Source organism: Pomacea canaliculata, linkage group LG1 (genome assembly GCF_003073045.1).
Source record: "Pomacea canaliculata isolate SZHN2017 linkage group LG1, ASM307304v1, whole genome shotgun sequence".
Classification (NCBI taxonomy): domain Eukaryota; kingdom Metazoa; phylum Mollusca; class Gastropoda; order Architaenioglossa; family Ampullariidae; genus Pomacea; species Pomacea canaliculata.
Window position 1 is genome coordinate 21,330,041 of NC_037590.1, and position 18,290 is coordinate 21,348,330.

At 42.6% G+C, this 18,290-nt stretch overlaps 2 protein-coding genes across 2 annotated transcripts in view; both read left to right on the plus strand.

The window, feature by feature from the left end:
• Positions 1–87: 87 nt before the first annotated feature.
• Positions 88–6,818, plus strand: LOC112573401 (UPF0046 protein C25E10.12-like). Its single transcript, XM_025253729.1, is given in 6 exon segments — positions 88–1,281; positions 3,106–3,381; positions 3,536–3,720; positions 3,882–4,066; positions 4,069–4,159; positions 4,653–6,818. Coding segments are annotated over 6 exon segments (924 nt in total). The 5' UTR covers positions 88–1,221; the 3' UTR covers positions 4,780–6,818.
• A 183-nt stretch (positions 6,819–7,001) lies between these two features.
• Positions 7,002–18,290, plus strand: part of LOC112570173 (dynein beta chain, ciliary-like) — a 35,075-nt gene continuing 23,786 nt past the window's right edge. The window contains 22 exon segments of the mRNA XM_025248480.1: positions 7,002–7,262; positions 7,264–7,518; positions 8,470–8,660; positions 8,889–9,078; positions 9,713–9,785; positions 9,788–9,811; positions 9,980–10,140; positions 10,142–10,192; positions 10,411–10,644; positions 11,076–11,243; positions 11,540–11,656; positions 12,081–12,349; positions 12,763–12,831; positions 13,200–13,326; positions 13,545–13,800; positions 14,108–14,352; positions 14,660–14,845; positions 15,022–15,165; positions 16,501–16,749; positions 17,349–17,518; positions 17,911–17,955; positions 17,957–18,131. Of these exon segments, the coding sequence (XP_025104265.1) occupies positions 7,164–7,262; positions 7,264–7,518; positions 8,470–8,660; positions 8,889–9,078; positions 9,713–9,785; positions 9,788–9,811; positions 9,980–10,140; positions 10,142–10,192; positions 10,411–10,644; positions 11,076–11,243; positions 11,540–11,656; positions 12,081–12,349; positions 12,763–12,831; positions 13,200–13,326; positions 13,545–13,800; positions 14,108–14,352; positions 14,660–14,845; positions 15,022–15,165; positions 16,501–16,749; positions 17,349–17,518; positions 17,911–17,955; positions 17,957–18,131 (3,498 nt within the window). The 5' untranslated portion in view covers positions 7,002–7,163.

Consider the following 18,290-nt stretch of genomic DNA (forward strand, 5'->3'; position numbering starts at 1 on the left):
TCCTTGGTTCCTGCGCCACTGCACTAAACCAACTCTATGCACATCCCGACCAGCCTATTTTATCTCTATCTCTCTCACACACTCACACACACACACACACCTCTTCAAGTACATTATTTCTTACACATCAACATATCAAAACCCTCCAACCTTAAGTCGTATCAGCCACAGTACAGGACAGGGGACACAACTGAGGGAAATCTTTTAAGGTCCCATCATCTTTGGTAATTTAGAATAACAACGTTTGCCTTGTACACTGGAAATACTGGAAACACTGAAATACTTATCGAGGTGTCACATTGTCTATAGTACTCTATACTGATGTATGACATCGCTGACTCTCCTTTTCACACACACACGCCATCCCTTCCACAAAAACACACACATCAATTAAAAAGAAAACAGCACAGGCAATTAATTTGAAAGTGACCCCAGAAAATCATAATAAGGTGAACAATGCTTCTTTTTCGTCTTCGTTGCTGTGATTTCACACAACAGGGGAGGTGATGCACGAGGCCTTTATATCTAGTAAGGAAGGAGTGGCGGCAAGTGCATTTTCTCCTAAGAAAAAACATTCTCGCTGAATTGCCTCATGTAGTTGTCTACCTAATAGTTAATATATCTTAAATTACTATATATATATATAGCTGAGTGCCGTTATTTTAGTTAGAAAATATCGAACTAAATTAAGCACACAAGCTTCGATTGTATTAGAATTAAAACAGCAAAGATTTTCGGTGCCAGTCACATGACATTAACGCAATAGCCTCGTTTTCACTGAGATATGATGTCAAGAGTTATTAATAACTATTCCCGCGTGCTCACTGCAATCCGTTGTGCAATGCATCGCAACATCACAACATCCCAACGCAGCATCGTCCAGAGGTGCAGCAGGACTCTATCTAATCGAAGTTGGTGTTCTTTCACGAAAATGGTTTCTATAGCAACGAATGACGTGAAATGGCGAATATAGAGAGGGATTTCCCCTGTGCGCTAACTGTCGTCTGCTGCATAGAGACATCTCGACCTTGGCAGGAAGGACTTGCCGTGGCGTGAGATAACACGTGTGTTCCAGCCGCTTCTAAAAGTTTACTTTTGGTTTCCTGGAGTAGCATTACTAAATCTTAGTCACTTCACTGAAGCTGTTCTTTTGGATTTATTCGGTGACCAGTAGGTGGAAATAGCTGCATTCGATAGTCCTGTAACCTGCAGCTGGAGACGATGGAAACACCAACGACAGCTCACCACCACAGAGGCAACGGAAGGCCAAGTTTTTATAACGTATGTAAATTTTGTTACAATTTAAAATGTTATCAATTTAAATTATGTTTTAAAGTTCTCCTGTATGTGTGCCCTTCCTCTGTGTGTGTGTGTGTGCATGCTTGATGTACCGCTTTTATACTGTTTTCATGAACTCAGAGGATTTAGGCCTGTTAACGATGCAGAAACAAAGGGAATTCTTAAATGGTATTCAATAAGCGAGACAATTTTGTGGATAATTAATTTTTAAGCAATGATAATAATCTAAAGAGTTGCCTGTCCTTTCTTTCTTCAACACACACACTTTACTTGCCGAGCACGGATAAGAGTGAATTTTTTCTCTTCCAAATTCTTGCTTTTTTCTTTTATCATTAAGCATTAATTGAGCAGTAAGGTAATGTATGCTGCATTTTATGCATTATAAAATAATCTTTTCGCAGAAGCAACACGTATTGCAACGCGTCTCTGGAAACGTTCGAAAAAGCAATAAAACACCGACCTGCGTGTGTGTAAGAGAGAGAGAGGGGGGGCCCACATTGCAGACCGACCCTGAATTTGGATTATTTGAGTCATCTGGCACACAGATGCTGAACACATGTCACTATGCGCAGTTTAGAGCTTGTAGCTGTCCCTATCATAAGCTAAGGACCCTGCCGACAGCTCTGCACTGTCGCTGCTTTTGAGTTACTCGTCGCATTAGGGAAAGATGGTCTCACTCTTTTGACTGGATGAAGAGAGGTTGAATAATTGTTCATAGAAAGATGTCACAGTGGGCTTGAATTTCACAAAACTATAGAGAACAAAACATTTACTATTGTACACCACTAGCTCTGTATACTAATTCTGGCGATACTAAAGTTCAATAAGTTCATATCTGTGGGCTCTCACCCGCCTCATCCCCAACCCCCACAAAAAAAGGACAAAAATCCTCAAATAAACTATTGTAACAGTATCATAGGCTTCACATGAGTTGATTTATTGAAGACAGGGGATTTCATTTTTTTCAGGTAGTGGGGGTCTACTTGGTGTTGGAGCGTGTGCACTGTCTAAACCGACAATGCCTATTCTGTGTGTCTGTCTCTCGTCAAGTCGTCAGAGTTTATTGCCCTCCCGACCTTGTCGCCGAGGTCTCTTGCCAGTCTCGACGATGAGGGATGATGATAACAGCTAAAAGACAGACATCTTGAGAGCAAAAGTAGATCACTCTGAACTAACCGTTGAGCAAGGATACGCAGACTCATGCATACACACACAGATGTGTTCTGCTTTTCACATACACACATACAAACACATGAGTAGGACGTATACACGCGCATTCATGCACAGAGCCACAAACGCATGTGCACGCAAGCGCGCGTGCGCATACACACACACTTATACAAAAGGATGCAAGTATGCGCATATAAAGCGAGATATTTATCGTCAGCCTTCGTATTATACATGTCAGCTGACAGCGATGACTTTCTAATCCGTTATCCGTTATTCCATGCGTGGAACATCAGCCGATGAGGGCGGAGGAAATAGAAATGGGTCGGAAACGGGGAATTCAGTTAACGGACCGAATACATTAACCGCCATTGATCCATTCCGAGGATGGAGGCTTCAAGCAGGGAAGGGCCCCTGAGAGAAACGAAGTGTCCATGACGGCCGCCAACATGGCGTATCCCTAGGGTAGGTGACGCACACTCCACGTAACACGATTAATGACTGGCGGGAACGAGTCGGGGTAAGGATGGATTGCACAATGATATCTCTGGTGTAGAATTTTACTTTGCAACAACACTATGTTTGCTTTCAAATGTCTGCTAGAAAGTTTATCTCCTTTTTTGTTGCTGTTGTTGACAGATGACAGATAATACACAGACACACATACCAGTGGTACCTGTGGGTAATGTACCCGCAGAATTGTTCGACGGTCACTCGGCTCTCCAGAAGATTCCAGATACAGTTCGGATTGTGCACATATCGGACACCCACATGCAGCATGAGGAATTAATGAATGGAAGATTGTTATCCGCACTGTTACCTGATGGCGAGGTCCTCATTCACTCTGGAAATTTTGACCGTTATACTGCCAGCTGCTGCGTTCGGTCGCATCATTTCGAAGACTTCCTTCACGAGGTGAGGTCTACATCTAATTAATGCAAAAGTGCAGCTAGAATGTCTTCTCTTTGAAGTTTTTTCTCTTGTCTTCCTTGTTTTAAAAGTTTCATGCTTATACCAGAAGCTTCATATTTACGTCGGAGTCTTTATCTGTAGTTGTGCTTGTTTGCAGATCGACATCTTCTTTGGCACATTTCCTCATCGGTTGAAAATTTTCGTGGCGGGGAACCACGACTCCTGCCTGGAGGGTATTCCGCTGGACCAAATTCAATCCCGGCTAACCAAGTGCACGTACCTCTGTGACTCATCGACATTTTACGCTATCAAGTTCTATGGATGCCCGCACACCGCTTATAGGTACAGTAATATTAGGCCCGGGTATGGCTGTCTATAAAATGTTCTTTTCTTTCGGTAAATTTAACTTTTCTGCGTTAGAAGCAAGTCTTAGAACGCGAGCAAAGAACGTGAAATTAGTTCTATACTTCAAATTATTTGGCTGAATTGTTTGGGACGTACAGGTTCATGTCTCTGGCAAGAGGGTTCGGAAGCTCCTGGCGACGACTACGTCACAAATGGGAGGCAATTCCAGCGGACACTGATGTCCTCATCACTCGCATGCCACCGCTGGGCATTCTGGACCTGGCCACGGAGCCGCTAGCCAGCGAGTACCCGGCTCTTTTCCGCCTGAAAGCCACCCTGTCCAGTGCAGCACGTGTCGCACGTGCGGCTTCGTCCATCCGGGTCGCGTGCACTGGGGATGCCCATCCTTGAGAGAAACCGTGTTGAATCGAGTCAAGTGAGTCATTTTGACATGTCTTCGTTCTTGAATGAAAGTGATCAGTAGCGTGCTTATTTTCAGAGTGAATTACGGTTAATTTTGTCCTCATCTTATTATTTCTTTTTAAAATCGAATTAAACTATTGGATAGAGCAGTATTTTGTTTGTTTTATTTCATTCGTTTTTCGGGTAGTGACATTTGAACTCGTACTTCTTCTTTGTTCAATTCTCTCTCTCTCCATCTCATCCTTATATAATTATTGTGACAGTTTATTTCGCACCAACATAGATTTCTCATCATCTCGCATTTTCTCTTGTTGTCTTGTACATCGTCTCTCGTTTTCACTCTGTGTTTTCCCGTGCTTTCTCAAACCATATTTCTTGCTTTCTCGCTCTTTTAGCTCGTGTATTGTTATACTTCATTCTATTTTGTGAAGAAATAAGAAAAACTCCTGCCTTTTACTCTGACCAATGTTCGCACTGTTTACAGTGAGCTTTTTTTTCTGTTTCAGACCAAAGTTACATGTCTTCGGCCATGTTCACGAAGGATTCGGCACCTTGCAAAGGGACAATACTGTATTCTCCAATGGATCCTTTGCAGTCAAGCGCTCTTTCAACGTTTTTGATTATTATTTATAGCCAAAGTAATCGCATCCTCACTGAAGAAAGCCAGTTGCAGCAGGAAGGACCTGGCAGATACACTATCCTGCTGAATTTTTTAAAAAGTGAAATGAAATGAGTTTTATGTGCGTGGACACGAAGCCTCCTGCGCTCTGTATCTCCTGCTGATGTATAAAATGTCTTCATCTTCGTGAATGTGAAGCTGTGAGTAACTGTTTGGCCTGAACCAGTTCACGCAGTCTATCTGGGGGTGTCCACATGGATTTGCAGATATCAGCTCGATTGCACACGGTATCTCCAACTTTGCTTAGAAATGTTAAAACTTTTCGCTTTGAAGACATTTTTAGCTCAGATCCCATTGAGGGATTTTTAAAAAATGTACATGCTGCGGAGCAAATATTTTTATCATACTTTGGCCGCTGCTAGAAGTGTTATCGATAAGTCGCTAAAAACATTTTAGGCTTAATGGAAGAAATCGACTACAGAGAGAATACTTTTAAACTAGACTTTAAAATCTACTATTCTAGGTGATGTGAATTGGGCAGTATGCTGACAGAAGGTTGTGTTTCTAGACAAGCCGAGAACACTGTCTTATTGAAACAATGTTGGAAATGCAAATCATAGTAATACTTGTCTGTCTGTTATTCTTTTATTCTCTAATTCTATCTGTTGTTCTGTCTATCTATCGGTCTATCGTTCTCTCTGTCGTTTTCTGTCTGCCTCATCAAGGCAACTTAATCCCAAGAAGGTGAAGACCGCTGGCACCTCTTCCCTACATGAGCTTGAACCCGTCACTAATGAAGCAACATTCTTAGCTAGATGTCATTCTTCTTATTAAATATAATTTTAACATAAATGCATCGTTAACATTGATCTTAACTACCGCATAGACCATGCACGCCCACGCTGAAGACTTTGCTGAAACCACACGCAGCTATCTTACCACTCGTAATGTCATACAAACCAGTACAAAATATGAACAGACTGTCACTTTCTTAGTAAAAGAACTTATACAGTTGAAGAAAACACAGATAATTCTAATTTGAAAGTAATTAAAAATACAAAAAAAAAAACAGCTGCAGGTCACTCACATATACAGGGACAGGACGGTATCTTCTTACGAGTTTCAACATGGTGAATGTTCAATCAGGATCTGTCCATTAGTGATTGCTATACTAATGATATCGTACTCGGAATTCACATGCGGCTCAAGTGTCGAGCGATTAAGCTGCAAAAACTAACCAAACGGCATTGTTTGCAAAAAGAATACGAGTGGTTCTATTTGAACACAATAGGCTTTGCACGACATTGTCTATATAGTTCTCATCTAGAAGGTGAAACCTACTACATCGAATGTGTTGATTAAAATATTTTTTCATTGCAAATATATTTTGGAATTGTTTTACATCCTTCATATTGGGCATTTGTTCACACAATAAGCTGAACTGCTGTGTAGGCAAAGAGAGAAGTTTTATAGAAATGTATTAATTATGTGCTGAGGGTTATCCGGTGATTTTAAAAGAGAAGTTTTCCTTTCTTAAGCCTTAAAGGTCTTCCAATGTGCTTGTATTGAGTGACTTTCAGTGGCTTCCATTTCGTCTTTCAAGATCACATTGAGCGAGTTGAGACCATAATGTTGATAAGCGGTATGCCTGGATGTTGGTGGCGTTTTGACCTCCCGACCTGTGGTTCTCGCAGCTGGTATCTCTCTGAATTTAAATATACAGCAGCCAGTGACCAGGCCAACCAGATCTGACAGTGGATGAGTGGTCAGAATCGCAAGCTGACCCATCGGTGACCAGCATCACAAATTGTGTAGTGCACGAAATAAGTTTTTGATGTTAGCGAGTCAAACAAAAGTTTCACATTGTTTTGTTTTTGCTTGTTTTTCTTTTTTGTTATTTTTGTTGGGCATTCTTGATCCTGCAACATGACTGTACATGCAAACATCCAAAATATCGACTAGTTAATTAAAATACCTGTATAATTTATACGTTTTCGCCGAGCATGTTATTTTCACATGTCTGCCTGAAAATAAATGTTATGCAAAAAATGAATGAAAGAGACAAAAATGAATAAATGAATGAATCTTCACACGCTGTCTGAAAGTCTACTTGCTGAAAGAGCCGCATGACGTAATATGAGCATTTGTGATGTTTAAAAATACTATTTGCATCACTCCCTTCTGACGTCATTTCTCATTTGTCGTCATTTCTCTCTCATCTGTCCGTTCAGAAAGAGTGTCGCACGAAAAGTGCTTTGAGAGACTTGAGCACTGCAGTCCCCCGACTGTGTCAAGTGTACCTGCACACCTACTCAGCCTCGACGAACTCGTGTTGTTTTCTACAGACAAAGGAAGAAAATGGCCACAATTAAATGAGACAAGATAGTATATTTTAAAGATGTCCGAATTAGAGATAGAGGATCCTCGAGTATTTACGATAGCAGAGCTTGTCCTTCAGGCATTTAGACAGAAGCCGGACAAGTTTCTGAAGCCTTACGGACCTGGAGGATGTGCGTAAACTATACATGGACTTTTTTGAATTCCCTGACCGCAAAATGTTGTACATCTCTCTCACTCCTGCAGGCTTGGTGTCCACAGAGACTTCGTGGCCCTCAAACCCAAAGAGCAAAGGTTTCTACTTTGTAAAGAGGAAACCTGAACCGATACCGAGGGAAGCCAAGATCAAAAAGGTTTTGATGTACGGCGAGATGTCGCCTTCCGTTGTGGAACATTTCTCGCTGCTTATAGATGAGGTAAGAAATGGGAATGGACTTAAAAACTTTTATCTGTCAGCAAACAATGAGCTTGGCATTACATAGCCCACTGGTAGTACTCATACCGTTTATGTTAATCAGTCTACGGTTCGTGATTAGCTGTAATGGATCGCCATGGATGCTGCGCGTCTTCAAGGGCTGGTGGGTCGCAATTTCGTTTTCTAGTGGTCGGATGCAACTCATTTTCAAGATAATATTTTCAAAAATCTAGATGAATACACCCATTCCGGAGACACGCACCTATAAACACCACCAGACGTCAGCACCAAGGTTCCTCTTAGAAAGATTGATGATACGGGAAGTTAAGCCAATGAGAGCTCGGAACCAGATGCTAATTAAGGGTATCTGGTACAGTCGTAACAACAACAACAACACCCATCCCACCTTATTTCTGCTCTCGTGAAACTTGTCAAACGTGAAGACACAGTTTTGTCTCTACTTTCTCTCATGGTAAGCTCAAGCGTGGAATGAGGTGTAAATCACCCACCTTTGACAGAAAGATTTTAAAATCGTGCTCTCACATTTGACACGTGGGATTTGAGAACAGAAAAGTGGAGGGTATTCATATTACACTGACATTTTTTTTTCAAAATATTAAAAAAGTTTTTCACAATACGAGTCGTTTAATAATCAGATGACAAGATCACTTTGGGTGTGATAAATAAGAGAAACGCAGCCTCCTTCTCATAGACGTTGGATTTAAGGAACAGTTCCCTAAGACTGGGCAGAATGTTTTAGAACGAAGGACACAACTTTTTATGAACCGTAAAGTTGGGGGTAATTGTATATACTTCTATACTACAACCGTATTTGAAATACTAATGCGAAAAAAAATCTGCGTTGTACTTTGTTTCTTTCATGTCTTCATAAGGTTCTTCCCAATCATTCTCTGCTTTAAATTTCTGAAAAACTTTGACAACCTTCCTGCAGGTGCTGGTGCCGTTGTTTTCCAACAGTGGTAATTATGCCACCTGGCCCAGGGTTGTCGCGCAGGACATCACTCTCCAGGTCAACGCGCTGCAGTGCAACGTCTTCATGGTGGCCGGCCAGACCCGCGGCCAGACGCTGCTGCCTCTTCCACCGGGCATCGACAAGCCGGAATTCGTGGAGGAACTCAAGAAGTAAGTCTCTTACTCTCATAGGAACTGCTGTATAAGCCAAATTAAGACACCGAGGCTGGATCTACTAACGCAAGCCAGAGGGGAGTGGTCTGGTGTATCAAAGTAGGTCTCTTTAACCGATTTTACCGGTTGACTGGGCAAGAGATTTTCAAAACCTATTTGACGTGAAGGTTGATATGGGTTGGATGTATGTTTTAAAAGACAAAAAGAGATGTATGGTGTTGACAGAGAGGAGAACTTTGACCCCCGGGTGATCCACGCCATCGAGACAGTCGTGATTGAATGGAGCCATGAGCTACACGAAGTCCTTAGACACAACTCCTTCGAGATTGTCCCGGATGCCACGTGCTCCTTTCCCTTTATTGAATTCACGTTTTGGGAAAACAGGTGCAGGAGCTTGGCAGGCATATACCAGCAGGTAAGTTGAAAGAGCTGCTGGTTGTTGGTCTGTAACTCTGTTCGCAATTAAGGCCAGATCACAGCCATGTACATCAGCCCTGTATGTAGGTTTAAATCTAGAGTTAAAAATTAAGTGTTCGTTCGAATTAAATTTTTGTTTCTGGCCATAGACTCCATAGTGTTTACGTTCTCCCGCACTCAACGCACCCGGAATCTGCCCTAGATATAATAATATAATGCAGTTTTTGCTCCTCAACAATTAAGCGAATGACATGCTAATGGAAATTAGGTATTCTCTCTTTCATTTCTACTCACTTTTTTGTGTCCTGCTGGAATTGTGTATTCGATTTTTCACGCACTCTTCATCGTCCCAAACGTCTGAAATTTTCATCAAGTACTCATTTCCGGTAGTTACACAATATTAAATCATTCCCAGCAGTTCACTAGTAAACTTAAAAGAGTGTTAAGGGTACTCTTTCAATGTTTCTAAGAGTGCCCTTCAACTTTTATATTTTACTTTATGAGTATTAACGAAAATACCGAGACCTAAAGAAAAACTATTAAATTTTTTTTAGTATATTCAAAATACAGGTGTTTTTTTTTCTTTAAAAAAAAAAACTTTTTTTAACATATTTTCAAATCCCTTCTCTCAGTTCTCTGATCCTAGGGTCGAGAGAATGACAACGATGCTGGAACGCAGCAAAAGCAGTTATTGTCACATCTTCAAACCATATTCCGAGACACGATTGCAGGTGAGAGATACCGTGGTTTCTTGCATTGAGTGTGTTATCGGATGATATTGGAAGCCAAGGGGTAATGACAGTCAGTGGGCTGTCACGGTGATACTGGCCAGCACAAAGAACAACCCATTCCTTGATTTAGTCAGACGTGTGTCATATAATTATATAATTATGTCCTAGCTTTTGACGAAGCCCGCGATATCAAGATCTACATCGAGCCTCTGAAGGCGCAGCTGGACCTCCTGGAGCAGGCGGACTACGATGACTGTGCCAAGCACTTTGGACCCATCATGCACACCCTGTGCCTCACCTGGGCCAACTCGCGCTACTTCAACAGACCTGGCTCGCATCATCATCCTCCTTCAAGAAATCGGCTACATGCTGACAGAAAAGGCGAGAATTCTAACCCTTGTCCTCCTCCATGGCAAAGGACATTTACAGACGCTGGACTTTATTAGACTTTGTGTCTGGATAGTATGATTCATGCTAGAGTTTGAGTTTGAGGTGACCAAGTGTGTGTGTGTGTGAGAGAGAGAGACGGGTAGTAGAGGATAATTAATGGCAAGAGCATGTCCTTGAGGAAAAAAATTAACTGTCACTTTGCCAAACAGGCTCGAGGGTACTTTTCACCTGACCAGATCTTGAAGGGGGATCCGGAGGAGAGTATGCCCGGCATTCGCAAAGGCTTGAACATCCTGTATAAGTTCAAAAAATCTTTCGAAGAACATCAGCAAAAAATACAAACCTACTTCAAAGACAACAGAGAGCCACGCCTATGGAATTTCAACTCCGACGCGATTTTCTCTCGCTTTGACAAATTCACTCATCTGGTGGAGACGGTTGTGGTGAGTCGGTCATCTCTGTCTTTCTGAGGCCAGCTGCACAACATTTTTTTTTTCACTAATTTTAAACAAATTTAATCGCGGAATCGATCTGTAATTTCGTCGGCAGTCGTTTGCGATCTCTTCAATAAATCTGGTAATACATCGGTTTGTTGCATAATTATCAGACAAAACAATTATTCTGACGTTTAACTTTGTTCACAACTTTTGGATCCAACCAAGGACTGTGAGACGGTGAATGTTGTAGCTCTTAAATGTGTCTTTAAAAACTAAGCAATCAGCAGTGAATGTCGAAGCTACACTTTCAAACACTTAATAGTTTGATGGTGGAAACAACAAATGATAACACTAAAAGGGAGTAAAGGTATACTATTTTTGTGCACTGCTTTGTTAATTTTTTTTTTTTTTTTTTTTTTTTGATGCGCTGTCCGCAGGCTGTAATAGATACGTTCTTGGAGTTCTCCAAACTGGAGAAAATAGAGCTCGGTGGTATCAAGGGAAGGATTCTCTCTGATCTGGTCATGGACATTTACAAGGAATTTAACGAAGACTACAAAGTGTTCTCTGAAAGTACCTTCGATCCTCTTGACCCTGACAAACCGGTGGGTCCTGCTGTCTCGTGCCTTACCTCACCCGTCCATCTTTACTCCCACCCTCCATTCCACCTAATTTTTTTTTTACATTAAGACCATGAACCTGTGTGGATCAGAACAGTTGGATCATTGACTGGGTTTGCGTGTACTGTCAGCCTCTTCTACACTTGCAATTTAGTAACTTTAGCAAGCACAGTGTAGGATGCAGACACGTGACCCGGTTAGGTAGCTGCTGTCTGCTTGTACCCACTCTTTGTGTGACATCAGAGCTCAAGAGTCGTGTCCACGTGTCTGTCGGTGTGCAGGAATTCATGGACACGTACGCGAACTTTCTCTTAAATATGAAAGACATGGACCGTCGCCTAGGAACCATCGTCGCACGAGGCTTCGACGACTGCACCACACTTGAGGCTGCATTCAAAGTAGGCCATCGGTTGATGTTTGTCTTGTTGCCTCCACCCACTCTCCACTCTCCTCCCATTACCTCCCGTTCTCTAGCGGGTGATAGAACTAGAGGGTGCTTGAATATTCTCTTTCCGTTCCCCTTGATGTCAGACGTTCAGTTTGTTTTTCCAACTATGTCCTTACCTGAAACCTAATTAGACAAAGTAATTTTTCTGGGTATATTACGAAGGACACTTGCAATGAAAGTGTACTTTACTAGAGAAATAATCATCCCACTGTTGCATTTTTCAAGAGGATTTTAATATTGGCAGTTATACTCCAGAGAGAAAAAGACTTTAATTTTTGAGTACAACTTTTTAACCGAAAATACCTTATGAAATCTTGTAACAATTACATCCAATTGCACAAATTAAAACACGTAATGTACTGCTTGTCTGCCAGATCATCCTTATGATGTCCGGGCTTCTGAAGAGGCCACTGATCGCCAAAGACTTCGAGTGCAAGTACCCGATCCTGATGAACATGCTGAACGAAGAGCTGGACACATCCAAGCTCATCGTGGAGAAGCAGTTGGCCAGCATCCGGAATAAGCAGGAGCGGCCCTTCATCCACAAGAACATGCCGCAGACTGCAGGTTTGCTTCGCTGGGCCCACGAGATACGGGAACGAGTCGGCAAGCCCGTGACACTGTTTGGAAACCTCAACCACCCGTCAGTACCTCCTGAACCTCTTCAGTTCTTCCTGCAGCGTATCCGTATTTCATTTTATCTGTCCTGCTCTTGTTTGACCAAGGTTACACTTGCTATGCTTGCACAGGTGCAACGAATGAAAGTTTTCTTTCTTCCTTGCTTTCTTTCTTTCGTTCGTTCGTTCGTTCGTTCGTTCGTTCGTTCTTTCTTTCTTTCGTTCGTTCCTTCGTTCGTTTCTTTCTTTCTTTCTTTCTTTCTTTCTTTCTTTCTTTCTTTCTTTCTTTCTTTCGTTCATTCGTTCGTTCGTTCGTTCGTTCGTTCTTTCGTTCTTTCGTTCGTTGTTTCTTTCGTTCTTTATTTCGTTCTTTCTTTTAAGATACTTGGAAATCAGTTTCCTTATTCACTGATTTAAAAAATTATTTTCTATTATTTAGGTGCGTGAAATCCGACAATGCAGAACTGCTGTTCGTCAAATACGACGAGTTGATGGACCTCCTGGGCCAGTGAGTCCATCAGTACTTTGGGTTTGTCTGCGTTCGTCAGTGAGGTGCTCGAGCTCGTGCTTGCTTAATGTGTGTGCGCGTGCGCGTGGCCGCTGGATGTCTGCGAGAGTAGTGCTTGTGATGCTAGCGATTAAAGCATCGGCGTCTGAAACTGGAGACGTGCGCAGGTTGGGGTTGGAGAGAGAAAGAGAGACAGATAATGACTTTACAAAAAGATGGCCCAGAGAATAGTGTGGTCTACAACACTTCACTTACCAACCACCAAAATATATTCTTAGCACTTGTGTACATGTCTATGTGTCTGTGTGTCTGTCTCCGCAGCTGTAAAAGGCTGACAGTAAGTAATACACATTCTTACTGCGTGAAAGGTTTGAGGACGACGTGTACGGGAAGTGGATAGCAGGCGTGGATGAAGCCTGTGCATTTAATCTCGGACAGCCACTTATCACAAGAAACAAGAAAACCAATCTCATCAGCGTCAACTTTGACCCGAAGGTAAATAAACATAAACGCGCCTCTCTTTTCCAGAGCTAATGCGAGAAGAAAACAATATCTTAGCTACACTATAACAAAAACTATTGACTAAAAGAATAAAGAAGTCATAAAGAAGTCGAATTAGGCGTCGACCATGCAGCCTTTATTATTAAACCCTAATATCGGTACCCGTTTCCCTGCTCCTTCCCTCGCCCTCCTCCAAACACCCGGTGTGACAGCTGGTTGCAGTGCTCCGTGAAGTGAAGTATGTGAAGCTCCGACAGAAGGAGGGGATTCCGTCGAGTGCCGAGACCCTGTACGCCCAGAATAACACCTTCTTTAAGTTCGTGGCCAACCTGGACATGTCGGTGCGTTGGTACAACAAGGTGCGCAAGGAAGCTCTGGACGTGGAGTTCCCGCTGATCGAAGCCGAGCTGACTCGACTCGACTCGGAACTGCAGGAAGCAGAGACCGGCCTGCACTGGAAGGATGAAGGTAAGGCGGCAGAAAACCGTTCTATAGTTGAGTATAATTATTATATCTTGCAAAAATACTAACAGATGCTCGAGTCCATTTCAACAGCAATAACAAGGCATCCAAACTTACCTTTGGCAGGTGAGACACCTTCAATTCCTTGTTCGAAGTTTTAGAGTTGTTCACTTAACAGATCTCAAATGAAATGCCATTGAAAATTTTTTTCTTATTTTAGAGCTTTATAATTCTAAATGAGGTTAAACAATTTTTGGGGTTTTTTGTGTACTTTTATGCAAACATAAAAACCATTTCTTTTTTTTTCTGACAGGTGTGTGGGAATATATAGTGAAAATTAGAGATAAGATCCACGATCTGGAGCGACGGGTACAGAAGAGCAAGGACAATGTGGCGACGATTCAGAACATCATGACCACTTGGAACACCACTCCTCTGTACGAGCGCAGGGAGGAAAAGACTTCGTGCTACCTGAACCTCGACAACAGGTACGACAGGTGCGCCAAGCGGTACGCCGAGATCGACGCTGCCGGAGAGAGAATCCATGGTCTGCTTCAGGTGTGATATCCAGCATACGTCAGTGTTCACAGCTAATAGTCGTGATGATATGAATAAAGCCAAAGACTTTAGAAGAGAACAGTTCTCTTGTCGTGGCTTCCTATAAGCAGACCAAGCAGACCAAGAGTTACTCTGTAGATCATGTAGACATCGGCAACTCCATCATCGTGGTAGGAACAAAAGCCGCGGCCTCAGAAAAGGCGGGCTTTCAAAGTTTTCTAGGGAACATTTTTTTAAAAAGTTTTTGACTAAAGTTCAACCTTCGATTCAAATTCATTCGCCCGTTTCTCCTGGCATTTATTTTCAGGAAAACCTGCAGCTTTTGGGGGCCAGCGAAGACACTGCCACGTGGAAGGCTTACGTGGACTACGTGGACGAAATGGTAGTGGCGGGCTTCGTGGGGACAGTGGTGTGCTCCCTGCAGTACTTTCTCGACAACACCGACGCAGCCAAGCAGCCTGAACCGCTGTTACGAGCCATTATGGAACTCATTGTAGGTACTCTCTTTTCCTTAGATTAAAATTATAGACATACATGCTCATGAGACGACGACGACGACGACGACGACGACGACGATGGACGATGGGCGATTGACGATTGATGATGATGATGATGATGATGATGATGATGATGATGATGATGATGATGATGATGATGATGATGATGCAGGTGCCGGAAATTGTCTTCTCACCTGCAATGGAGTACGGTGTCAGCGACAGCCTCATGAAGTTGATAGAAGGACTGATGAATGATGTGTACAAGCAGGCGTCACACGTACCCCGGTTGTCGCTGCGGAGTGGAAAGTCTTACGAGGTACCACCACTGACAACGGCGTTACTTGTATAATGACAGACTATAAGGCCTCGCCAGCCAACAGCCAACCACCTCTTCCAGAATAATCCGCTAGTAGAGCAGCAATCGAGTACAGGTAGTCTTCAGGTTACGACGGTCTCGAGTTACGTCGTTTCGTGCTTACGACACTCATTCCCACTGACAGCGACAGTGATAACAAAGCAACGTAGTGAGCTTATTACTGAGATGGAAAGATTATTGGCGCTTTGGTTGGAAGACCAAAATCAACGCCGTATCCCTGTGAGTTTTATGGTTATTCAGGAGAAGGCTAGGTGACTGTTTGAGGCGTTGAAAAGAGAAAAGGGGGAAGGAAGGGAAAGTGAAGAATTTGTGGCGAGTAGGGGTTGGTTTATGAGGTTTAAGGATCGTGCCAATTTCCAGAACATTAAAGTGCAAGGTGAAGCTGCTAGTGCTGATGAGAAAGCAGCAACTGAGTTTCCTAATGCATTGGCTAAGATAATTGAGGAGAGTGGTTACTGTGCTCAACAAGTGTTCAACGTGGATGAGACAGGCTTGTTGTGGAAACGTCTGCCTAACCTAACACTGTTTATTACTGTTACAGCACTTACAGTACAGTATTTCATTATTAAACGTACTGTACTACAATATTTTACTGTACTTATGTTTATTGATAATTATGTAGCGTACTGTGTTAGGATAGATGTTGGATAGGCTAAGTGTTTGTAGTACTGTACTGTTATTATGATGGTACAGTACAGTATGAACGTAGGATCCGACTTACGTCGAAATTCGGTTTACGACGCCGCGTTAGGAACGGATCAACGTCGTAAGTCGAGGACTACCTGTATTTGAATACAGCGCACACCCGTGTTCTCAAATGGCCATTACTTTAAGAAATAGAAGGAAAAAAAAATAACGACAGCCGTTCCTCAAACCGGACAACAAGGCATGATAGTAAAAAATAAAATAAACAGGTAAAGGAAAACAAAGAACAGACTAGTCAGAAAAAAACAGATTCAGTACCGAGAGAAAAGTGGAAGGAAAGAATCTCAGACGTCAGTTTAAGAGATGTCTTTAAATATGGCTGGAATCTTTGCAATCCACACACACATACAAATCTTAAACTCTTTGAATTTTGTTTAGCTCTAAATGAATGAGACAAAAAGAATAAAAAAATAAAAAGGTCAGCGTAGGAAGACCGGGGAGACATTCTTGGTTGGTATGGTTATCACATCGGGACAAGAAAGCCTCGGACACAGGCCATCAAAGCTTTTAAAAACAGATGGTAGGCACAGTTTCAGCCCAGATGTCATCTTTGTTCGTTCTTGATGACAGAATGAAATGGATGAAATGGAGGACCTCAACACCATGCGCGAAGAGCTGATGGAGAGGAGTCAGAGCGTCATGCACCAGGCCAACGAGTACAAACACTCGTTCAACGACTACGCGTATCTGTGGGTCGACGACCGCGACCAGTTCATGCGAATGTTTCTGCTGTACGGCCGCCAAGTCACCCACTACGAGCTGGAGGCAGAAACCGCCATACCCGAGAATCCACCCACTCTGGAACAGTTTAAAGGTCAGGTAAGCTCATTCTGTAAAGGATAAGAAAGACTTTAGTGAGGTTTGTGACTCAATGAACAGCGAATTTCCACTCCGACGAGGTGATACTTCAAAACACCATTTGTACACAAGTGGGGATGGGGAATCGGGGGGAATAAGGGTATATGACGGCAAGGCAGCCCAGCCCTGTAAACAGATGTCACAGGCAGAGAAAGAACAGCGTGCCCGAGACGAGAGCTGAACCCAGGACAGCCAACCCTCACTGTCTTGGTGACAGGCGCGAACCGTTGCACCAACGGACCGCCCTTTTTGCAGGTAAGGGTGTTGGGGAAGAGAAGGGAATAGGAGGACGTGTTGTAGGGGAATGTAATGACATCCAGAGCTGTCAGTGGTGTAATGAGTTTCCGTTCAGCTCCCTTGTCTCTCTTCGTTAGTCATCACTAGTTCTCGCCACGTCTCTTTCCACTTGAAGGAAGAGTTCTCCATATCCTCCTTTTGTCCACAATCTGAGCAATATCGGTGTTTTAATTAATGTCTTTGATTAAAATTATAAGTGAGCTCGATTGTAAACTATTGTTCTACACAACAGTGATGTATTCCCAGATGCATTTTGTTCCTAGATCGACTCCTATGAGAAGATTTATCTGGATGCTCAAAATATTGAGGGCAAGAAGTTAATCGACAGCTGGTTTCTCATCTACTCCGAACCATTCAAGCAAGGTCTCATTAACACCATCAAAACATGGAGCTTCATGTTCAAACAACATCTGATAGACAACGTGAAGAACAGGTGAGTCGGTAAAAGTGATTATAGCTCCAAGCCAAGGGATCGCTTGTAAAAACTTCATCATCTCCATCTGCTTATCTAGCATGGTAGCGTGCACAGGTAAAGGAAAACAAATACCGATTAGTCGATCCTTGATACTTTTCTCTCATTATTTGTGATTTACCGATAACGAGAAAAACTGACACTACCTTGTTAGACCTACAACAAGCACTTAAACGACAGCTTCAGACCACGTGATACCCATTCTTTCTTCCTTCTTTCTACTTTATTAGTGTTTTTGTTTGTTTTCTTTGTTTTTGTCCCTGTTTTGTGTTTCTTAAAAGTGTAGCCTCTTTTGTTGCATGTAAGCGATATATCTGCTTTCGTTCACGGCTATGCCATGGTTTTTTTTTCAGCCTGCAAGGACTGGAAGACTTCATTAAAAGGGCTGAAGTGGGTCTGGCGGGAAGTGAAGGAAGGAGACTACGACAGTCTGGTGAAAGTCATGGGCTTCCTAGGAGAAGTGCGTGAGCGCATGGCGGAAACAGACGAGATGTTCGAACCGCTGAAACAGAAGATTGAATTGTTGAAGACCTACAATCAGGAAATGCCAGAAAACGTTTTCTTACAGCTTCAGGTATCACTGAAGGGTCAAACTTTGTTTCAGCACTTTGTTTCAGATAATAATAAATGTCCTGTAGGAAGCTGTTTACAAAAAGATCAAGTTACGGTTAACGAGTTGACCATTATTGGAATCTCCTGGTGTGTGGAAATGTATCTAGAGTAGGATGAATAG